The sequence below is a fragment of the Lytechinus variegatus genome, chromosome 10, assembly GCF_018143015.1.
Source record: "Lytechinus variegatus isolate NC3 chromosome 10, Lvar_3.0, whole genome shotgun sequence".
NCBI lineage: Eukaryota > Metazoa > Echinodermata > Echinoidea > Temnopleuroida > Toxopneustidae > Lytechinus > Lytechinus variegatus.
In genome coordinates this window covers 12,949,135-12,971,668 of record NC_054749.1, presented here as the reverse complement: position 1 = coordinate 12,971,668, position 22,534 = coordinate 12,949,135, and the positions used below count along the sequence as shown (strand labels likewise).

Sequence of the window (22,534 nt, the reverse complement as noted above, 5' to 3'; positions counted from 1 at the left end):
CGTCCTCAAACGAAAGGTCGGGAATGACACATTAAAGTCTCAAGTTTTGCTTAACTCAAAATGTCTGTTGTTTCTTTATTGCTCCTTCATTGTACAGTCAGTCGTGTGTGTTGTGCAATCTCCAATTATATATGTGTACACATTGTACAGATTCATACATATTGCTAGTCTGTGCATTTAGACTTGATTACACATTTATGTTCAAATCTTCGTATATAACATTCCTCCCCCTTACATAAATGTACATGAGTAAATTTCAAAATGTTAAAATTAACAATTTCCACTATCAGTATTATAATGCAATTAAGGCATTATAATTTCAACCAATATTTCACTTCCATACTTCAACTTGCAATATTTTACTGTATCATGTTTAGTTTTTGCTTCAAATTTCTCAATCCTCAGTATTCGGATTTAAAATGAATCTCTGCAAAGTGTTTCTTACACTTGTAAGTAATACAACCTTTGTTACAATTATAAAATATAACAATCTCACAACACAACTTTAACGAACTACTTTCTTGTCATTAACTTTTTATGCCTTAATTTCTAAAACACTTACGTTTTCTTGTACATTCACTTGTTAAACTGCTAATAAAATCTTTTTTTTTACCTTTTAACAAAACATATATACCAAGTTACCATTCTACAACCAACTTTTCTTTGCTGTTACCAAAGCTATGTCCACATTTTGTAACCATTCTTCCTTATTGTTATCCAAAATGCAAATTATTTTCGCTTGTATAATTCTTAGCTCACATCAGGTAAATACCAACATAATCATACATTTAATGAATTATTGTCATTTGCATGACACAACATACTAAATAATTAATTTTTTAAAACTGGAACTAAGTAGAAGGCAACCTTTTACCTTTTGTACATAACAATTTTACCAAATATTTTACAGAAATACACCACATAATGCTGAAATCTTTTTGGTGTGCTCACATTTCTCGGATACATTCGTCTTTCTGGTTGTTGTGTGTCTATGTTTTCTGGCATGTTTTGTTTTGTTTATTTTGTATTTTCTTCATTTGTTTGTTTTGTTTCACTTTCTGTAGCATTCTCTGGCTCTGGATTAATGTCAGGCATAGGGAACACAACTGGTGGTTCCTCTGTACGTACCTCTGGACGTTGGAACTCCTTCCTCTCACTGTTGGCATGGGAGTACTTCCTCATCTGGTCAATATGACGGCGGACAACTCTACCATCAGTCAGTTGAACATTGTACATGACTTCATTGATGACTTCAAGTTCTGTTCCATAAAGCCATGTTGTACCTGAGCTAAAGTTTTTGACCATCACATGATCATTTACAGCAAAGACCCTTTCTTTGCTTCCTCGATCTCCTGTTTTCTTCATGGTAGACTGTTTCCGTCTAACCGCTTTGCTAAGATCTGGGCGCAAGTTGTCGAGTCTTGTGCGGACTTTCCTCTTGAACATCAGTTCACTGGGCGTCTTTCCCGTTGTTTCCTGTGGTGTAAACCTGTAGGTCAACAAAAACCTTTGAAGTTTCTTTTCAAAGTCACTTCCTTGTCCCTTCTTCATTGCTGTTTTGACCGTTTGTACACCTCTCTCTGCAAGATAATTGCTGGCTGGGTGCTTGGGTGCTGTCTGGATATGGCAAATGTTGTTGTTATTCAACAGAGTGGCAAACTCTTCTGAAACAAAGTGTGTGCCATTGTCTGTCACCACGGTCTCTGGTAATCCGTGTGTTGCAAACAACCGTCTAAGGGCGATCACTGTGGCATTGGCTGTGGCTCGCTTCACACGAATAGCTTCGAGCCATTTGCTGTGAGCATCTACGACGATCAAGATGTTCTCATCACCAATGGAGGCATAGTCACAATGGATCCTACTCCACTGCTTCTCAGGAAACTCCCACGGGTGTATGGGTACTGCTGCTGGGCTGTGCTGATTCTGTTGACAGCTTCCACAACATCTTACGTGCTGTTCTAACTGGTTGTCTATCTTGGGCCACCATACGTACGACCTGGCTAGTGACTTCATTTTTACGATCCCTGGGTGCGTACTATGCAACTCGTTCAGGATTCTCTCCTTCATTTCTAGGTTGTCAGGGATGATCACTCTGGATCCCCAAAGGATTACATCATCTTCTATGGATAACTCGTCCTTCTTACTTGCGAAGGGCTTCAGTACATCTGACAGATTTCTTGTTGCTGGCCATCCATTCAGGATATGATGCTTTACTTTGGACAGTACTCTAACTCTCTTGGTGACACGTTTCACCTCCTGTGCATCAACAGGGCGTGTTTCAAGGTCAGTCAGCATGTTGATTCGGGGCATTGGTGCTTCCTCTAGCTCTGCGAGCTCTGGATGATTCCATGAAGTTTCTTCTCCCTGGAGTGGTAGGCGAGACAACCCATCTGCGTTTTGGTGCTTCTTCCCTTCACTATGTACAATCTTGTAGCTGTATGCCGACAAGATCATGTGCCATCTTGCAACACGAGCCGAGGCCATCGGGCTCGCTGGTTTGTGGTCTCCAAAGAGTCCCATCAACGGCTTGTGGTCTGTTACAATCGTAAATGACCTTCCATGCAGTTGCTTGTGGAATTTCTTCAGTCCAAAGATTATCGACAGACTCTCCTTCTCATACTGCGCATAGTTGACTTCACTTGGCATGAGGGTGCGTGAAGCAAATGTGATTGGGTGTTCTTGTCCGTCTGATTCCACATGGCTTATCACCGCACCTAATCCATATGGGCTGGCATCTGTCTGTAGCAGAATAGGTTTGGCTGGATCATAGTGCGTCAGGATGCTGTCCGTCTGTAGGAGACGCTTTGATTTCTGAAATGCTTTTTCCTGGTTCTTTCCCCACCTGAACTTAGGGTCAGGCTGGCTGCTTCTCTTCCCACTGGAGGTTGATCTGAATTCTGCTTTCAGCATTTCAGTCAAGTGCACTATCTCCTGGGATAGATTGGGTATAAACTTGCGGTAATATCCGAGTAAACCAAGATAAGCCTGGATTTGGCTTTGATTCACTGGGCGTTCTGCCTTGCGTATGGCATCAAGTTTGTCTTGAAGAGGCCTGAGACCTTTCTTGTCAAGGCGATGACCAAGGTAGTCAACTGAGTCCTTCATCAGTTCGCACTTCTCCTTCTTCAAGCGTAAACCATTGCTTTCTAGTCTTGAAAGAACTGCTTCCAGGTTCCTCAGATGATCTTCATCAGTCTTGCCACTGATAATTATGTCATCGAGATATGGCTTGCACATGGGGATGTCTGCCAAGAGGCTCTCCATAGTCCTCTGAAACATAGCTGGAGCGCTGGCTATCCCAAAAGGTAGTCTTGTATACTCAAAGAGACCTCTATGTGTGTTGATTGTTGTGTACTTGCGGGCTTCTGGATCTAATTCTATCTGATGATAGGCATGACTTAAGTCTAGCCTGGTGAATGTTTCTCCACCTTCAAGATCGTGTAGGAGGTCTTCCAGAGTTGGCAGGGGGTACTGTTCTACCTTCAGGACTTTGTTTGCAGTTAGCTTGGAATTACCACAGATTCTCATCCGTCCATCTGGCTTAGGAACTGCAATGATTGGGCATGCAAAATCTGCGGTCTTCACTGGCTTGATGATGCCGTCCTCCAACAAGCTATCCAATGCTTTGTCTATTTGCTTCTGGCAGCATAGGAAACAGGGGGCTGCTTTGTAGAACTTTGGGTCATTGTTCTCTTCTTGGGGATAAACCTTGGCCTGGTATCCTATCAGTTTTCCAACTGAACTATCATCAAACAACTCTGCATGCTTTTTGAATACATCTAGCATAACATCTTGCAAATTATGCATACTGCTGGGGCTTGCTTCTTGTGCAATATGATTGGCTAAATGTGCTAACAGTTGTGGATACTTCTGTAACCAGTCCCTTCCAATTAGGCTGGCACCTCTTTGGACAACATCTAGCTTCAGCTTGTCTGGCTTCATCTGTGTTTCAAGCTGAACATCAACTGTGGCTTCACCAAAAATATCTAATTTCCCTTCTGTATAGGACTTGAGTCTAATATTACTAGAAGTTAGCTTGGAATCCTTGCTGATTCTACTGAACACTGCCTTTGAAACAATAGACCATGGACTTCCGGTATCAATTTCGAGCTGGACTGCTTTGCCATTCACAATCACTTTGGTCATGTATGGATCAGAATTTGATAATCTGTAAATTGATTCATCTTCCAGATGATCCATTTTTTCTTCTTCGGAGTTTGATGCAGAGTCCTCATCACCTAAGTGGTGTGCTTTCTTTGAAGATTGTGTTTTCTTTTGATAGAATTTCTGCTGGTAGGCTTTCACTAGATCACACTGGCTCTTCGTGTGACCAGATTTGGAACATTTGTAGCATTTTTCGTAGCGAAATTTACAAGTCGCTGGTTCATGGCTGCTACCACCACATCTCCAACATCTCTTTGGGCTTGGAGTAGATCGCTTGTCCTTGGACTTAACCATCTTTGCTGGAGTCCTATTTTGTGGTTCAGCGGTCATCTTCCTCTGAAGTTTATGAACCGTTGTAGGATCATCATGTGACTTTTGTATCTGCTTGATCTGTTCCACATCTTGCTTCGCTACTTCCATTGCTGTTGCAATGTTGACTGCTTTTTCAAAAGTCAACTGGGGCATTCCCAATAGCTTTCGTTGTATGTTGACATCTGAACATCCTACTACTAGCCTGTCTCTCAACATATTCTCAAGTTCTTTGAAGTTACAACCATCGCTAAGCTGTCTGAGCTTTGCTAAGAACTGAGGAATTGTTTCATTTGTTTGCTGTGTGCATGTGTAAAATCGATATCTTTGTACGATTTCTGTAGGCTTTGGCGAATAGTGTGTAGTCAGTGCATCTTTACATTCTTTGTATGTTTTAGATAATGGCTTATCTGGCTGTAACAGTGCACGAAGGGTGTGAATACCTTTGCTACCTAATCCTGAATAAGAACAATGCTTTTTGCTTTTCATCTGATTTTATGTCATTAGAAGTGAACCATGCTTCCAAGACTTCGGTCCATTCTTCAAATGTATAACCAGAATCTAACTGGGGGCATTCCCAACAACTTGATTAGCCATCTTAGATATTTGATTAGTACTTACTCTTAACTGAATTAGGCTGTAGGTATACACTGTAAAATACTTCTACTAGACCTGCATAGGCTGAGTCTATATTAACTAGACCAGGTCTTAAGACTACACTCTTGCAATAATATGGCTATAATTCACACTTAATAACTCGAAAGCCGTGTGCAACAAGATTATGAATTTCTGTACAACATGCACTCTAGTTTCATACAAATTTACAGGGCTGCTGTATTTCTAGGGCTAGACCGATGTTACAGAACAATCTTTGGTCCGAGGCTTTCATACTAGTAATCAATGCATATTCCTTGTACCTATTGATCACTCAGTTTATCAAACAGGTTCTGGTCCTGTTAATATTGGACTAAATTCTTTTAGTTCTTGGTCCTAGCAAGTTAGACCAACTTCAAATTGTTCCTGGTCCTAGCAACTGGACCAATACTAGTAGTGTATATAGATCTAGGCTAACTCTTCAGGTATCAAGGTTCAAACTTAGATGTAGATCCTAGACCTTATAAATAATAGTGAGGCTATGTAAGTTAGACTAGCTGAATAGACCAACTGCTATAGATCTACCATGGCATTGGAATTAGACCTCTTTGAATGATAATCGGCAACAATAATTTTGTACCAAAAGCTTACCATTTGTTACCTTACTTTAGGAACTGGAACTGTATCTAAATTATTGGCTTGGCACACCTGCAATTACTGCTCGTTTTAGCAAAATAGCATTACAAGTCTATGGTAACTCAAATACATTCCATCAATTTTTTGGCATCAACTTTTAAGCATAAACTGAGTTCAAAGTCTTTACACTGAGTCCGTTCAGTTATCATTCAAGTCTAGAGTCTTGATTGCAAAGTTTCAAAGTTTTATACATGCATTCACTGTTCTGAGCTTGATTCCTGAATCCTTCAGAGTTCAGGCTTCGCTGGACATGGGCTGGACCTGGCAGGGTCATCGGCTGTGCGAGGCTTGGCAGGGCCTGGTGGCTGGGCTGGACCAGGCAGGGTCACAATCAGTGCGAGACTTGGCTTGGAACTGGCGGCTGGCTGGGCTAGGTCCCATCTGCACTGGGCTGGACTGAGACTGGAGCAAGGCTAGGCTGGGTTAGGCTGAGACTGGACCAACAATGGGCTTGGCTTGGCTGTGTGCTGTGACTAGTCCTGTACTGATCAGGCTGGATCAAAAGTTCATGCTAGGGCTCGAGCTGTGTCGTATAATTATAAAGACTAACGTTAGAGTTCTTGGGCTTGCTGGTTCCAAAATGGCTAAATTCTAACGTTACACAGGAACTGGGCTTCAGTAAGTTCAGTCTTAAAAGTAACTTAGACTGCTAGTCCTAATGCAACATGGCTGACAGCTGCATAACGTCCATAATACACCATTACAATAATCAATGTGACTTATAACTGCATAACGTCCATACACAGATTTTCATACCTGGGACTGCAGATATGGTACTGACTGAATCACACAAAAATTGTTTCACAATCCTAAATTGTAATCCATCCACATCCACTATTTTCCTGGGGCTCAGGCAAAATTATTCAAATACAGTTGATCCTAGCATATCCCATCCTCGTCGCCGAATTTTGTTATGTTTTGGGTTCATCCAGCCGAATAATGACACATTAAAGTCTCAAGTTTTGCTTTACTCAAAATGTCTGTTGTTTCTTTATTGCTCCTTCATTGTACAGTCAGTCGTGTGTGTTGTGCAATCTCCAATTATATATGTGTACCCATTGTACAGATTCATACATATTGCTAGTCTGTGCATTTAGACTTGATTACACATTTATGTTCAAATCTTCATATATAACAGCACCGTTTACATTGATAAGTTAAACTCTAAATCTTTGTGCTATACCGTTTGACCCACGATTGCCTTGTCTGATAATCGTGTGTTCTTCGCCGGGAATGGGTACCTCCTGCCATACATTCTAAATTCGAAATAATTATGGACTTTTCGTCGTCAAACCGAATGTTTTAATGGGCGTCAGATGTGATTTGACACATGAGATGAATCCGACTAGCGGCCACAACTTTTATTATGCATGTATAAAGGCCGCAGTTATACTACTTACCAGCCCCTTGTCCCCCACCTTCAGTTTGGGAGAAATTTTCGCCCTGCTTATTACATATACTTAAATAGTGACGGAATTGGAGTAATTCGGCCCTAATTTATAACGGCTGATATTCTCTCCCAAACTTTGAGATCGAGCAGGCAGAACATGGCATATTAACAACTTCGGAGTAATTTGGGGCATGTTTTTAAACAAAATGTTTCAGGCCCGTATAGGTTAGATTAGATCATCAGGCTAAGCGAAAACTAAACTTAGGCCTAATCTAGCTAGGCCTTGTGGGAAGACCCCGAATCAGGGGATCGACTCATACCATCCGATTATCTTTTTTTTTGCATGGTTCCCCCGGCCCCTCCCTTTCAAAACCGTTCCGCGGCCCCTGTATAGGGCTATAGCTTTCGGCCGTTTTGGTGTATTTTTGCACGTAATACCCTTTTTACACAGGCTAAAATTTCCTTAACCCCGTAATATAGGTGGGGCTAAATGGCAATTTCGCCCCACCTATAGTACGGGGTTAAGCTTAGCCCACTTTCTTTTTACACAGGATTTTTGCAAAGTGGGCTAACCCCACCTTTACTACGGGATTATTTGGCCCTGCAAAAAAGCAGGGTTATCCCAGCCATTGCGGTGCTAAGAGCGATAGTACGGGGTTAAGATCGCTAGTGTAAAACGAAAGTGGGCTAAGCTTAACCCCGTACTATAGGTGGGGCTAAATAGCAATTTAGCCCCACCTATAGTACGGGGTTAAGGAAATTTTAGCGTGAGTAAAAAGTGTACGAGTGAAGTACTTGTACTACGAATGATCGACAAAAACCACTAGTCCGGGGTTAGCGAGTTTCGTGTGTAAAAAGCAAGCATTCCTTATCCGGCGTTAGCAATAACAATTTGGCATGTGTGAAAAGGAAAAAAAAATAGTACGGGGTTAAGGATATGGGGTTAGGGGGTTCGATCCCCCCGGCCCCTCTTTTTCAAAACCGTTCCGCGGCCCCTGTATAGGGCTATAGCTTTCGGCCGTTTTGGTGTATTTTTGCACGTAAGAGACGAAAGTGTAGATATAGCATAAGTAGTCAGGTTTATGATATTTGACAAGAGAGCTTATACATGAGAGAATAACATGTATAAGTATGACTGCAGTAAGACTAGCTTCTTGCAGTATATCAAAGCATGAAGTTTCACTTGTGAAATGGGAGGGAAGTTGTTCTTCCTCATTGTTGCTCCCATAAATCCGCTGCACACGATACATTAGATTGGGCCCTCTATATGCAGATATGTTTTTCGACTCATCCTGTTATATCACCATTGCCATTTATGAAGTGAACATAATACAGGACAATGATGGAGTGGTGTTGCCGGTACCGTACAGTGGATCTAATTCTCATCCAATGTCACGACCAAGACGGCCGGTGAACAAGCGACATTTTAGTCTGTCCGTTCCTCCAGCCACGACCACGTGTTAGCTTTCATATAGATTGTGTATTTTGTGGTTGTACCAGTACACCGGCCGCAGAGAATAGGAAAGATATCAGACAATGTAAGACTGCCCTGAGGAATGCTCAGCCCGGGAATCGGAAATCTTCTTTGGATATCCCACGAACTAGAGAGACCCCAAAATGGTAAGTTATACAGTTGAAGTTGAAATCCCTTGTTCTGTACAGGGGAGGGGTCAGGGCCCGTGGCAAAATATTTTTCTACTCCATCTGATCTTCTCCTGGTAACTTGAAGCCTGGGCTTGAAGCCTTTTGATATATTTAATATCTACGTAATAAATATCTAATCCGTTTCCACATTTTTTCGCTCAAAGTAACAACTTTTATTTTCTCCTAATGGGAGCCTAATTTTCTACAAGCTCTGCTTTTTTGTGAGACTATAGGCGCCGCTTTTCCGACGGCGGCGGCGTCAACATCAAATCTTAACCTGAGGTTAAGTTTTTGAAATGACATCATAACTTAGAAAGTAGGCCTATATGGACCTAGTTCTTGAAACTTGGCCATAAGGTTAATCAAGTATTACTGAACATCCTATTAGAGTTTCATGTCACATGACCATGGTCAAAGGTCATTTAGGGTCAATGAACTTTGGCCGAATTGGGTGTATCTGTTGAATTACTATCATAACTTTGAAAGAGTATGGATCTGATTCATGAAACTTGGACATAAGAGTAATCAAGTATCACTGAACGTCCTGTGCGAGTTTCAGGTCACATGATCAAGGTCAAAGGTCATGTAAGGTCAATGAACTTTGGCCATGTTGGGGTTTTTTGTTGAATAACCATCATATCTCTGTAAGTTTATTGGTCTAGTTCATAAAAAGTGGACATAAGAGTAACCATGTATCATTGAAGATCTTGTGCGAGTTAGAGTAGTTTTCAAAGTCAGCACTGCTGCTATATTGAACCGCGTGATGCAGGTGAGACGGCCAGAGGCATTCCACTTGTTATTTTATAGGCTCCTCACTTTTGTTTACATTTTGTAGTGTACTTTAATTGTGTTTAATACTTATGTTAGTTAAATTGATCATTGATACACTATGTTTACGAATACGTTTTTTTATGTATAAAATGTTTTTTTTTTAAGTGGAAGATATAGATACAATTACAAATACAGAAAGGAGGAAAATCAAAAGATGACAAAATGACGAACAAAAGCGGGTTATGAAGGTATGGTGGAATGAGCCAAAAGCTAAATTGGAAAACGAAGAAAAGGGAAAAGAAGAACTTAATAACACGACTGGGCTGCCGATCGAGGATTGAAAATAAAGAACGGGAAGAAAGAACTTCAAATAATATTGCGTTATAAATATAAGCTTGCTTAATTTTATGCAATAACGGTCGCAATCAGGCTTGAAATATCCCCCTGTTATACGTTACGTCCCTACCTCGGTAAAGCTTTATATCATGGTCACATTTGATCTACGGCGGCTGTACGGCGAGTCAAAAACAGCCGTTTCAACATTTTTTGTTCCAACTACATATAGGTGGTTTGAATTGAAATTAATAAAACGGCTGTTGACTCGCCGTACGGCCGCCGTAGATCAAATGTGACCAAGGTATTAGTTACCGTTAAAAGTCTTTTAAAGGTCATTTCCACCTCATTAAAGTGTTGATTTGAACCAAACCAGAAAATTCAGACAAGCCTCACTCATTATTTCTTTTGTTTTTTATTGTTTGAATTATGAAATATTTCAATTTTTACAGATTTAACAAGGACCATCTCGACTGAACCGTATAATGTAAATGGTAATTCCACATGTTCAGTGAGAAATAAAATTTTGTTTCACAGGACAATGAGGAGAAAATTTGAATATTTCATATTTCTTACAATAAAATACAAAAGAAGGGGGTGAGTGATGTCATCGGTTCCCTCATTTGCATATTGACCGGGATGTGCATATGACTATTAAGTGAAATTAAGCAAAACTTGAAAATATCATAACTTTTTTTATTTTACATCCAATTTTGATGAAATTCAGTGTTATGCTCGTTGAATTTGTTTCTCTCTTTATTCATATCAACTTTTTGTTGGGATGGACCTGTCCGTAATGTTTACTTCGGCTAAATCTCCAAAGCTACTCGGGGCTGTGCCCCAGAACCCAGTTGGGGCTCTTCATCTGTAACGTTCAAAAGGGCTCTATACCCCCCCTCCCCTCCCCCGTATGGACCCTTCCTACATTCAACTTTATGTTCAATCACTGGCGTGTGTGTGTATTCGAGTTTTATCAGACGTGTATCAATCAGATATGATCATTTACGTCTGGGACCGACCTTTAACGTCACCATCCGAAAGACGTGACCAGAACTCGAACCTCGAGCTTGTGCATCAGTTTGTAACTTTCCCAGAGCTTGGATTACAGTCGCACACCAAAACGACCAGTACAGGAGAGGGACGGTCTTGGTTCTACACCCAAGGGAAAATAAAAGAAAAAATAGAAGGCATTGAAATGAGTTGAAAACAATGAAATGTGTTTTTTTACTTAATATAATGGAAAATATATCGCATAATTTGAGCTTCACTTCAAAAGGTCATTTTTTTCTGGCTCGCTTCGCTCGCTGGAACCTTTTAACAAAACTTCACACATTGCTATGTTGTGTGCCCCTCAAAATTGATTAATCACGTAATTGCGTTGAGTTAATGTGTTGTGTAAAAGCTATATACTGTATATACCCGCGATTTGATTAAAAATAGCGGCAATCTGTAAAGTTTAAAATGGCTTTGATATCAAGAAGTTTCAGGGGCTCCGACCCGAACCCCACCCGCATACTACTGCACAGATAGAACGGTTGGGCCATGGCCCCAAAAAGTTCAACAACCAAGAACAAAAATGAAAAGGAGGAAAGAAAGGCGAAGAAAAGTGTAAGATATGATGTTATATACTGAATGAAATTTTCTTTTGGAAATTCTGATACATTTCGCCAGGTGACTTTTTGGTACCCTCAAATCCGTTTACTCGCTCATGCGTAAATGAGAAATTGTCAAACATTATACTAGATAAAAGATGAGACTCTTCACTGTATACTTAGGCCTTTTTTCTCTTCAATCACGGATAGAGATTTTTTCTGGGATGCACTGTAGTATCATATCAATAATAAAAATATTGATTTCTCTTGTCTTGGCAATATCAAATTTTAATTGTAATGATATCAAGAGCTTACATTTCTCAGTAAAATGTTCTCAAGAGAGTAACTACGGAAATGACCTGAAAATCAACTCCGAGGGAGTGGGGCTGTCATTACGAGGTTGACACTATACTCTTCGAAGGATTTTCGAGAAAGAAACTAAACAAGAAATCTGGCTTCGATTCGATATCGGGGTACCTAAAAGAGTAGTTTGTTACATTTTGTCATCCTAAATAATGTTTCAAATATTATATTATTATGCCTGATACGATGATATACAGTGCGTCCCACAAAAAACGAGATTAAGCGATGATTTATCATAACTTTATCACAAATGCAAAAGATAAATGACCTACTATTGTAAATCTTAGAATCTCCCTTTTCATCTGAAATTACTTAGATTATTTCTCATTCACGCATGAGTGAGCAAAAACAATCTGAAGAGGGGATACCAAACAGTCATTTGGCGGGCTGTCTCTGGGTTTCAAAAAGAAAACCACAAAAAGTTGAATATCTGCTCTTTCATTTGATACCTCAATTACAGTTATCATTTCAACACCCCCGCTTCCCAGTAGTCTGCAGGCACAGACCCTCATTGGAACTTTGATCAACAAGTGTGCCTCACGCAAAGACTAGCACATACAAAACTTCCTGTTCCTGAGCGAGAGAGACTTCAGTACACAAGTCATGAGTAGGCTGCACATTCAGACCCTTATTTCGAGTGAAGGGTTTGCCCAGCAGACCAGCTTCCCAGGGTCATGTTAATACTCATGAAAATTATACCGTGCTTTCCCTTGAATTTGGCATGATTATGTGCATTGCCCGATCGTGAAAATCACCCCTTATTACGTCCTAGAAATTGCTTCTATTTAACGTGAAGACCTTTTTTTTTGCTTGTCAAATTTTTGGGCGGACGAATTTTCCCCCTGTGGAAAATGCTAGGAACGCAACTGGTCCTAGACGACAGTGCGCCCCACCCCCACCGATTCCACCTTTGATTTTGATGTGCAATTTGTAGAAGGTTTCTCTGCGGTATGATGACCTAGGCATGACAATGCTGCAAGCATATGAGATGTACTTTGAACTATGGAATAGAGTTTGAATGTTGTGACGTCTTACGCATTCTCCCCCCCCCCCCGAAAAAAATTTAAAAAATAAATAAATAGATATTAATAAGTTAATATATAAATGAATAAATAAAAATGAACAGATAAAATAAAATAAATAAATAAAAAAGAATCTGTACCATTTTTTTTTTGGGGGGGGGGGGAATTCACCGCGCATGAGTGTAAACTTCTCCGTATTTGTTTTAATGAAAACGTATTTGTTTCAAATGAAATTATGTAAATGCAAAGCTGTTATGCCTATATTATTGTGGTATTGATTTTAAACATGTCAAAAATTTCCGCACGAATTTTAATAATCGCAGCTTTTAGTTCAGAAGGTATACGGACCCAAACACGAAGGGTAAATGCGATCTACCATCAGTTACCGTTAAAAAGATGCCTTTTGTCAGCGATCGCAAGGCACATTTCAGTGTGAGGGGCCTTTTTGACTCATGATATATGACACATGGTTAATCTGTGTCTGATAAAAATCGTCGATGTATCTCGGAGGAATTTCTGGAAACCGAACCGGAATCAATTATATCTCGAGAATAGTGATTTTTTCCATGATCTATTTTTAATTTGATCTGATGCTGTTGCTCACAAGAACTGGAGTAAAGATGGGGGTTGGTGGGTTGGGCCATGGATCCCCCCTTCCCCCCAAAAAAAAAAAAATCACGGCTAATAATAATACTGTGCGTATCAAAAAAAGTTTATACTTAAGACAAAATTATACATTTGTAATACAGACATTGGTACAGATGCTTTTAAGCAAATAACGATATAACTGTCGAAAAGTATTTCCGCTTATGTGTATGTGACCACCACTTCCTTTTGAAAGGTTAGTGAAAAATGGTTTGCGCAAAACTTTGAAGTAGTTATGCGAATAAAAATAGATCTAGATCATGAAGAACACGTGGAATTTATCTAGTAAAATTGATTTGAAGATATATTTTTACCTTTTTTAAGTTGTTTCCTTGCCCAACAAATTTCGAAGAGTGCATTGCATCCCACTTTCACACACACCGAGGCCATCGTGACGATATTTGCATACACTGAGCTGTGATTTACATGAAATGGCATAGGCTTGATTTTCACTTTGTTAACCTTGGGAAAAGTGTGGAGAAACAAGTCTTAAATGAAAAATGAAATATAACCCCACTTTAAAATGATATAAACCTAGTGAAAAAAACTGTTGGAGATGTCTGATATAAACCTTTGTTCAGATTCATTCATGTCCTCAGATCCATGCAGCTAACACAAAAAGGGTAAAGGTTGTATTTACTATGTGTCGTAGGGTAAGTTTGATTTCCCCTTGACACAGCGTGAAAACGAGCATTTCTGCGCAAACAGATTTCTGCACTGTAAAAACTGCATGCGGTGTTAAAAACTGACACAAATTGGTGTTAATAGAGGACCACACCCTGAGGTGTTAAAATTACACCCTAGAGATTAAACATAACACTAAAGAGTGTCAATGTAACAACAAAAGGTGTTGTAATAACACCTATAGGTGTAAATCTAACAACACCAATTTAACACCGGTGTAAAATAACTGGTGTGGTCCTCTATGTACACCGGTTAACACCACAATTTTAGCTGTGTGTGAGCTTTACAAAAATGGACAGTGCTCACTCAAGTGTAATATTCTGTCAAACTTTTACTTTCATTAGATAGATGAGACCCAAACCCAAGATAATATGTGACACAATGACCCACATGTTGTATATTTTTTAATTCCCAGGGCTTTTTCAAAGTGTAAACTTTTTTTTTATATGCACTGTATAAAGACGTTTTTCTGAACATCATGTCAAATCTTAAGTTTTTGTATAAAAAGTCATATTTTTGCTCACTCGTTTTGGTTTCTCGCAACTTTGTACAACTTTTACCCTCATACGCCATGTTTTGGCTCCCTCAATTTTTTTAGCTCATTATGCTACTGCACACAATTTAAAGGAAGAGCATCCTGGGTAACAGTGCGCCCCCCCCCCCCCACCGATTCCACCTTTGATTTTGATGTGCACTTTGTAGAAGGTTGCTCTGCGGGATGATGACCTAGGCATGACAATGTTGCAATCACATTAGATGTACTTTAAACTATTTCGCAATGACAAAGTTTTAGTAGTAATGACAATGAGGAAGTTTGCGCAATTACCGTCCAAAATGTATTTGCTATAAAAATGGTTAGGATACTATGAGTATGAAATAGAGTTTGAATGTTGTGACATTCAAACATTGTGCATTTCCCCCCCCCCCAAAAAAAAAAAAAGAAAGATAAATAAATAAATAAGTAGATAAAATGAATAGACAAAATAAAATAAATACATTTAAAAAATCCGTAACGTATTTTTGAACCAAAATGCTCTCAAGACAGTAACTTCAGGAATGACCTAAAAATCCAACTAATAGGGCTGTGGGGGGGGGTGCTGTCAAATGTTATAAGATTGTCACCATGCTAGCATGCTAGCACCAAACAAGTAATTGCTTTGTACAAAAACAAGTTTTTTTGTCACGTTTTGCCACCCTAAATTACTGTATGTTTCATATAATATAACAATGATACACTTATGCCATGGTCACATTTGTTCTACGGCGGCCGTACGGCGAGTCGAAAACAGCCGTTTTAACATTTTTTGTCCAAATACATATAGGTGGTTTGAATCAAAATTGATAAAACGGCTGTTTCGACTCGCCGTACGGTCGCCGTAGAACAAATGTGTCCATGGTATTAATGTATATTGTTCTCTTCATCCATTTCTTTCACAATATATACACACAAAAAAGTAAGTCCCCCCTAAATGGAATTGCTGTAACTTTTGAACGGAGTTATTTAAAGATATGATATTTCGTAGGTGGTTTTCTACACTCATTAAGCAACTCCTGGGAAAAATGAGACTGATCAGTTGAGTCATGCATGAGTAATTAAAGATTGAATTAAAAATGACCATTTTTGAAAGTCACAAGAGTAGTTTTTCAGATTGTGCAAATACAAAGTTGGGCAAAAATTGTTTTTAGGTGAATTTTATGTTGTTACGCTGTTTTACTATTCAGTATTTAGTCACTCCACATACAATTTTGATATCGTATGTTCATGGTTGAGTGAGCACAATATCGCAGGTGCCGCGGAAGCGGGGTGGGGGCCGACTTTTTTCCAAAAGCATGTACGAAAATGTAAAAATGACCATACGATTGTGATTTTTTGCATGGTCAGCCCCCCCCCCTCCCCACTTTTGGCTCAGCCCCTCCCCACACTTTGAATACCGTTCCGCGGCCCCTGTTTTGTGACGTATCATCAGAGGGTTTGGTAGTATCCTCTACAACTTGTTAGGTCATATTAAAATTTGAAAATGTTGGTGGCTCCCCCGATTATAGGCCCCTCCCCCATTATTAAATTCGGGATCCACCACTAATTTTTCCATAAATTAAACTGATCATGAGAAATTGTTAAGAAAAGAATACATTTGTGCAGTATAAAGAGTATTCACTCCTAAGTTTTCGAATGTGCTCACTCAACCATGAAAATGTTAAAAGTTCGGAAAGTGTGTGGTGATAGAAATGATGGATGATTAAAACAACAGCAATTAAAATCACATTTGAAACTAACTTTGCCTTCACCTTATTACCCTTTAAAATGATTATGTGACATTGAAAATACCCATTTACCCACTTTGATGCGTGCTCACTCATCCGTAAATAAACAAATCGATTTCATTTTTGCACAGAATTCTGCCCATAGGTTGATAAACATTACTGCCAAATGACATTGCTAAAGACAGCCTTGAAAAAAGTTCCACCATATTGAATAAGGGGTTACTTATTCTTCAACATATGCACCCATAATGTACACAAGTCTATGAGAGAGGAAGTCAAAATTTTAACAAATATGAAATAAGGGGTTTGTTTCATGGACAGTTTTTGTTACTTCTGCCAACAGTTATTTCATGAAACTTCGCACGTGGCTTCAGAGTAACACTATCCAAAAGGCGCGCACACCAAAATAACAATTCGATGCTGCACAGAGTGGGGCCAAGGCCTTGAACTTTCTTCTCATTTGCATAATTTTCGAATATTGTGTGCTCACTGATGCATTAAACATCGGGATTTTAATAAAAATCATATCAAATGAACCATGCAAGGAGGTTTGTGACAGATATCCATAGTTACAAATTGCATTTTTTCCAAAAACGTAAAAACGAGCTAATCACATTCCACATGTTCATTCAAGTGTGAATGTTTAATTAAACGCCTTTGAATCATTAAAGCATGTTAATTGGTCTTGAACGTAACGAAAAAGTTGATAAAAGATCAGTTTCAGTTACCAAAATGAAACAATACTTGCCTATGATATTTTCATTAAATGTTCATTGAACCGTGAAACGATGAATATTGTTGAAGATACTCTTCCCTAAAATAAATGTTATCATATTCTATCATTTTTGTTGATGAAAATGAGTAAAAAAAATCCAATTAAAGCAAATTTGGACTTGTGTTTATTCAACCGTGAAATTTAGCCAAAAAAATTGTATCGTCTTTTAGAAAGTATCTTTTACAAGCCTTCTGACTATTTTTCATGATGAGAATGTGGAATCAGTTCCAATAAAATGGAATCAAATTCATGATTTTTGGCTTGTGACTTTTGAAAAGTGACATTTTTGCCTTCTGACCATGCTCACTGAAGCATGACGTAAAATACGTCCATAACATTTACTCAGAGGGTAGCTTATGAAATTACCTACATGCTCATGTAGAAATATATCAAAAACTCGCATTGGTTCGGAAATTATTGATGTTTGTTCAAGGGGGGACTTACTCTTTTGTTGTGTATAGTACCAGTCAAAAGTTCGGGTACACCTCTAATAAGAACTTATTTCACTTATTTCGGATGTGTAGTGATTAACTTAATGGATGAGCCTGCGCCTATAGATGTTTTAACAGATACTGTATATGGCGCAATATAACCATGATAAATGCTATGGATCATATCACTATTTACAATCATTTACAATTTATTCATTTATGCTCTTCAAACACAGTGACAATTTAGTATCAAAATAAAAGGTAATTATCAGGCTTCAAACTGACTTAATTTTGAAGATGAAAGATGGTTTCGGAAAGCACTCCGGCGTTTCCAAGGCCCCCTCTCTCTCTCAAACTGTCAATTTAAGTCAAATGAGGAATTATGTCATTTTGTGTGTTTGGGGTCGACTCTGCGTTTCATAACAACAAACATCACTTCTGAAGTAAAGTAAGATTTCCGAGTAATGAAATAATTGAGCAATTTCATATTTTCAAAGCTCACCGGTGAAAGGTCTCTTGGTTTTTTTTTCATTTTTCTTACATCTTGGATAATTCAATTATACCATTAAAATTAATCTGGAAGTTAAGCATATTTTTTCGATGAATACAAGATAATAAAAGAGAAAACAATTGTGATTATTGAAATTGAGATGAGCTACCCTTTTAAATCGCATGATTGTGAAAACAACCCCTTTTACGTGCTTAATGGCAGTGTCCCTCTGCCACCCCCCCCCCCCACCCGTTTCTACCTTTGATATTGATGTGCAAATTGTAGACATTTTTTGCGGAATGATGGCCTAGGCATTATAATGTTGCAATTAATCCTGATATGTATATTGATGTATTTCGCAATGACATATAGTTCCGCAGTATGACAGTACGGGAAGTTGCGCAATTGCTGTCGAAATGGGCTGGGTACTCTGAAATTAAATGTGGATATTGTGACGTCAAATGCGTGAGTGGTGATCCTGAGAAGTAGGGGGGAGGGGCGTTTCTTCATCGGATTTCTTAGTTAGTACTTCAATACAGGCTATTCTATCACCCAATAGCTTTCAGATACGATTATTTACAAATTAATTTTGCTACTTAAACAAGACAGTCGGCACCAAATAATACAAGTAGAAAGCGTGTTGGTCGCGTTGGTGGTACGAGTGACTGATATAGTTGCGTATTATATAAAGTTGCGCCGATCTACTTTTTCAGGGGCTAGCTGCGGAACCGGGGAGGGGCCTCATTCCCCGCTTTTTTCCCAAATTGAAACTGTGTACACAATTGTGATTTTTGGCATGGTCAGCCCCCCCCCCCCCCTACTTTCAAAACCGTTCAGCGGCCCCTGGTTTTTTTTTATTATTTCTTAATATTATCCTTTGCTATTTGTTTGTCTCGGGATGCCACCAGCCAAAATGTAACATGAAGGCAAAATATATTCATTCAACCCACGCATTCTTTTTTTTTTATTTGATATTGCTGATTGACCTAGGTGTTTGAATATGATTGGCCATCTAACATTAATTATAGGAAGGGCAACTATTAAAACTTCCTTTCCCCGAATTTGGAACTATACCTTTGGATGGCGGAAGAATTACTGCAACTTTACTGTTTCAGGCGATGAATTTGATCCCGTCAGGGGATGTCTTCATAAATGTCGATTCATTTTAAAAAATGAGCTGGTAGAGGTACGCTTTTCTGGTCGGATATAGAAGGTCAGATATATTATATCCTATCCACTGGTAGTAAATATTCAACCCTCTACTTAAAACTTTATTTTTTAATGAATTTTCAACAGTGCCCTATTAAGATAGGAGTCTATTTGAAATGTTTTATGTGATCCCTTAGGCATGTTACGGAGGGGGGAGGGGGGGGAGGGTGACATTTTCGTAAAGGCTCTTCACCGTCTTTTTCTTCTTTCCATTTCATCGTTATCTTTCATCGCTTTCCACCCCTCCTCTCTTTGTCTCTTTTAATTTTTTTTTTGCAGGGGGATTTCCCCCTTGACCCCCATCTCTAGTCTTGCGACTGTTCCCTCACCTACGCCTGGCCATGGTCTATAACCGCCAAGACCTTTTTCTTTCCTGTAACACATGCATGTACGCATGTAAGAATAAGTCAACTATAATTTCTTCATTTCCAAGGGGATCCACGCTTTACAAGCTTTACTTTTTAGTGGATCCCCTCATTTCCATTTATGCTCAATATTATACTGTTTTTTTCTCTTTTACGAAGTAATAATACCCTTCTTTAAAATTGTACTTGATTTGTATTGCTTTATATTACTTTGTATTATGTTTTGAATGGAAATGAAATAAAAAGAATTGAATTGAAAAAAAAATTGAGAATAGATTGTTAAAGGTTGACACCACCCAAACAACAATAAATTGATTTGAACAAAAAGCGAAAACCTAAACAAGCATAACTCTTGAATATCATTAAAAACGGGTGTAAAACAAGAGAGTTCTGATCGACATTTTGAAATTTAGCTTAATTTCACAAACCGTTGTTTACACATCCTGGTCGTGATGCAAATGAGGAAACCGATGACGTCACGCACGCACTATTTCTTAGTTTTGTATAATAATTGTACATGAACCAAGTTCGTGAAAATTAAAAATGAGGGTAATGAAGTATTTCTGAATATCCTACTGAGTTTCAGATCGCATGGCAAAGGTCAATCTTCTTTGGCCAAATTAGGGGTATTTGTTGAATAACCATCATGACTTTAAAAGCTTATGGATCTAGTCCATACAACTTGGACAAAAGAGTAAACAAGTATCACTAAACATCCAGTGCGAGTTTCAAGTCATTTGGCCAAATCAAAGGTCATTTAACCCTAAATAGACTGGGCTATTTCGACGCCTAAGAAGACTGGGGGGCTTGTGATCTCGGCCGTCGATCAGGCGATCGCGACGAAAATTGGCACGCGCGTTACCCATGGCATAATCTACAAAACTATATTATCAAATTCTGCGAAAAATCTCATTTCTCATTAATTATGCTAATTTATGCGTCAAATCATAAGTTTGCTCTAATTAATAAAATAATGCCCCTAAAATGCTAATTTTTGTTTCACATACTCATCTGCTCAAATCTATTTTTCAAATATTTCAGCATCACATTTACTTACTTATGTATTTTATTGTTTTCTAAATTTCTTTGTATTTCTTTGTTTTTCGACTTTTTTTGTTTTTTTCAGTGGAAATTGTTTGGGACTTTATTTTGACCATAAAGAAGATAAAGTTAATTGAATTTAAGCAGTAAAAGGAAAAATAATATACATTTTATGAATTTGGCTAAAAACACTGTTTGAATTGGATTTGTACAAAAATTCACGTTTTTGAGTAATTTTGGGTCTGCATGCACTTACAAAATGTTGCGTAATTTCGAAACCGCATACCCGGGGGTCACAATTTTGGTCTCAAAAGTTGCGCGAGACTTGAAAGTAAAAAGTCAGCGAGCGACGCGGTCAAAACAATTTCGAGCGGCGGATTTATCGCGAAAAATGTCGAGGGGGGCTGAATCAGCCCCCCGGCCCCCCCCCCGTCTTCTTAGGGTTAAGGTCAATGAACTTTGGCCAAGCTAGGGATATTTGTTGAATTACCATCATAACTTTCAAATTTAATGGCTATAGTTTATGAAATGTGGACATATGTGGGTAATCAAGTATCACTGACAAGTCTTAGGTCACATGATCAAGGTCAAATGCCATTTAGGATATAAACGTAGTATTATATCATTATATGAATGGTGTGAATGATTATTCTTAAGTAGTTTTCAAAGTCAGCACTGCTGCTATTGAATGACGTAATGCAGGCGAGACTACCAGGCTCTCCTCTTGCATCCTGTTTAAATGTGTAATAAAGTTCGATTCATCAGTGAAAATGCTAGTGTATGTTGTTACCAATTGTGATTTAATTAAGAGTCAACTCATTGTAATCTGCCCAGGGTGACCAGACGTCCCGTATTTCCCGGGATTGTCCCGTATTTTACTTCTTTGTATTCTGTCAAACTTTTACTTTCATTGGATAGATGAGACCCAAACCCAAGATAATATGTGACACAATGACCCACATGTTGTATATTTTTTAATTCCCAGGGCTTTTTCAAAGTGTAAACCTTTTTTTGTATGCACTGTATAAAGACGTTTTTCTGAACATCATGTCAAATCTTAAGTTTTTGTATAAAAACTCATATTTTTGCTCACTCGTTTTGGTTTCTCGCAACTTTGTACAACTTTTACCCTCATACGCCATGTTTTGGCTCCCTCAATTTTTTTTAGCTCATTATGCTACTGCACACAATTTAAAGGAAGAGCATCCTGGGTAACAGTGCGCCCCCCCCACCGATTCCACCTTTGATTTTGATGTGCACTTTGTAGAAGGTTGCTCTGCGGGATGATGACCTAGGCATGACAATGTTGCAATCACATTAGATGTACTTTAAACTATTTCGCAATGACAAAGTTTTAGTAGTAATGACAATGAGGAAGTTTGCGCAATTACCGTCCAAAATGTATTTGCTATAAAAATGGTTAGGATACTATGAGTATGAAATAGAGTTTGAATGTTGTGACATTCAAACATTGTGCATTTCCCCCCCCCCCCCCAAAAAAAAAAAAGATAAATAAATAAATAAGTAGATAAAATGAATAGACAAAATAAAATAAATACATTTAAAAAATCCGTAACGTATTTTTGAACCAAAATGCTCTCAAGACAGTAACTTCAGGAATGACCTAAAAATCCAACTAATAGGGCTGTGGGGGGGGGTGCTGTCAAATGTTATAAGATTGTCACCATGCTAGCATGCTAGCACCAAACAAGTAATTGCTTTGTACAAAAACAAGTTTTTTTGTCACGTTTTGC

At 38.6% G+C, this 22,534-nt stretch overlaps 2 protein-coding genes across 2 annotated transcripts in view; one reads left to right on the top strand and one right to left on the bottom strand.

The window, feature by feature from the left end:
* Positions 1-401: 401 nt before the first annotated feature.
* On the bottom strand, positions 402-4,629 carry LOC121422626 (uncharacterized protein K02A2.6-like). The gene is made up of 2 exons (XM_041617786.1): positions 1,056-4,629; positions 402-463 (listed from the first exon to the last, which is right to left on the bottom strand). The coding sequence occupies exons 1-2, from the start codon at positions 4,627-4,629 to the stop codon at positions 402-404; spliced, it is 3,636 nt and encodes a 1,211-aa protein (XP_041473720.1).
* Positions 4,630-8,493: 3,864 nt separating this feature from the next.
* The window catches only part of LOC121422860 (sacsin-like), a 38,223-nt gene continuing 24,182 nt past the window's right edge, over positions 8,494-22,534 (top strand). The window contains exon 1 of the mRNA XM_041618081.1: positions 8,494-8,773. Coding sequence (XP_041474015.1) covers positions 8,771-8,773 — 3 coding nt within the window. The 5' untranslated portion in view covers positions 8,494-8,770. The remainder of the gene's footprint in view (positions 8,774-22,534) is intronic.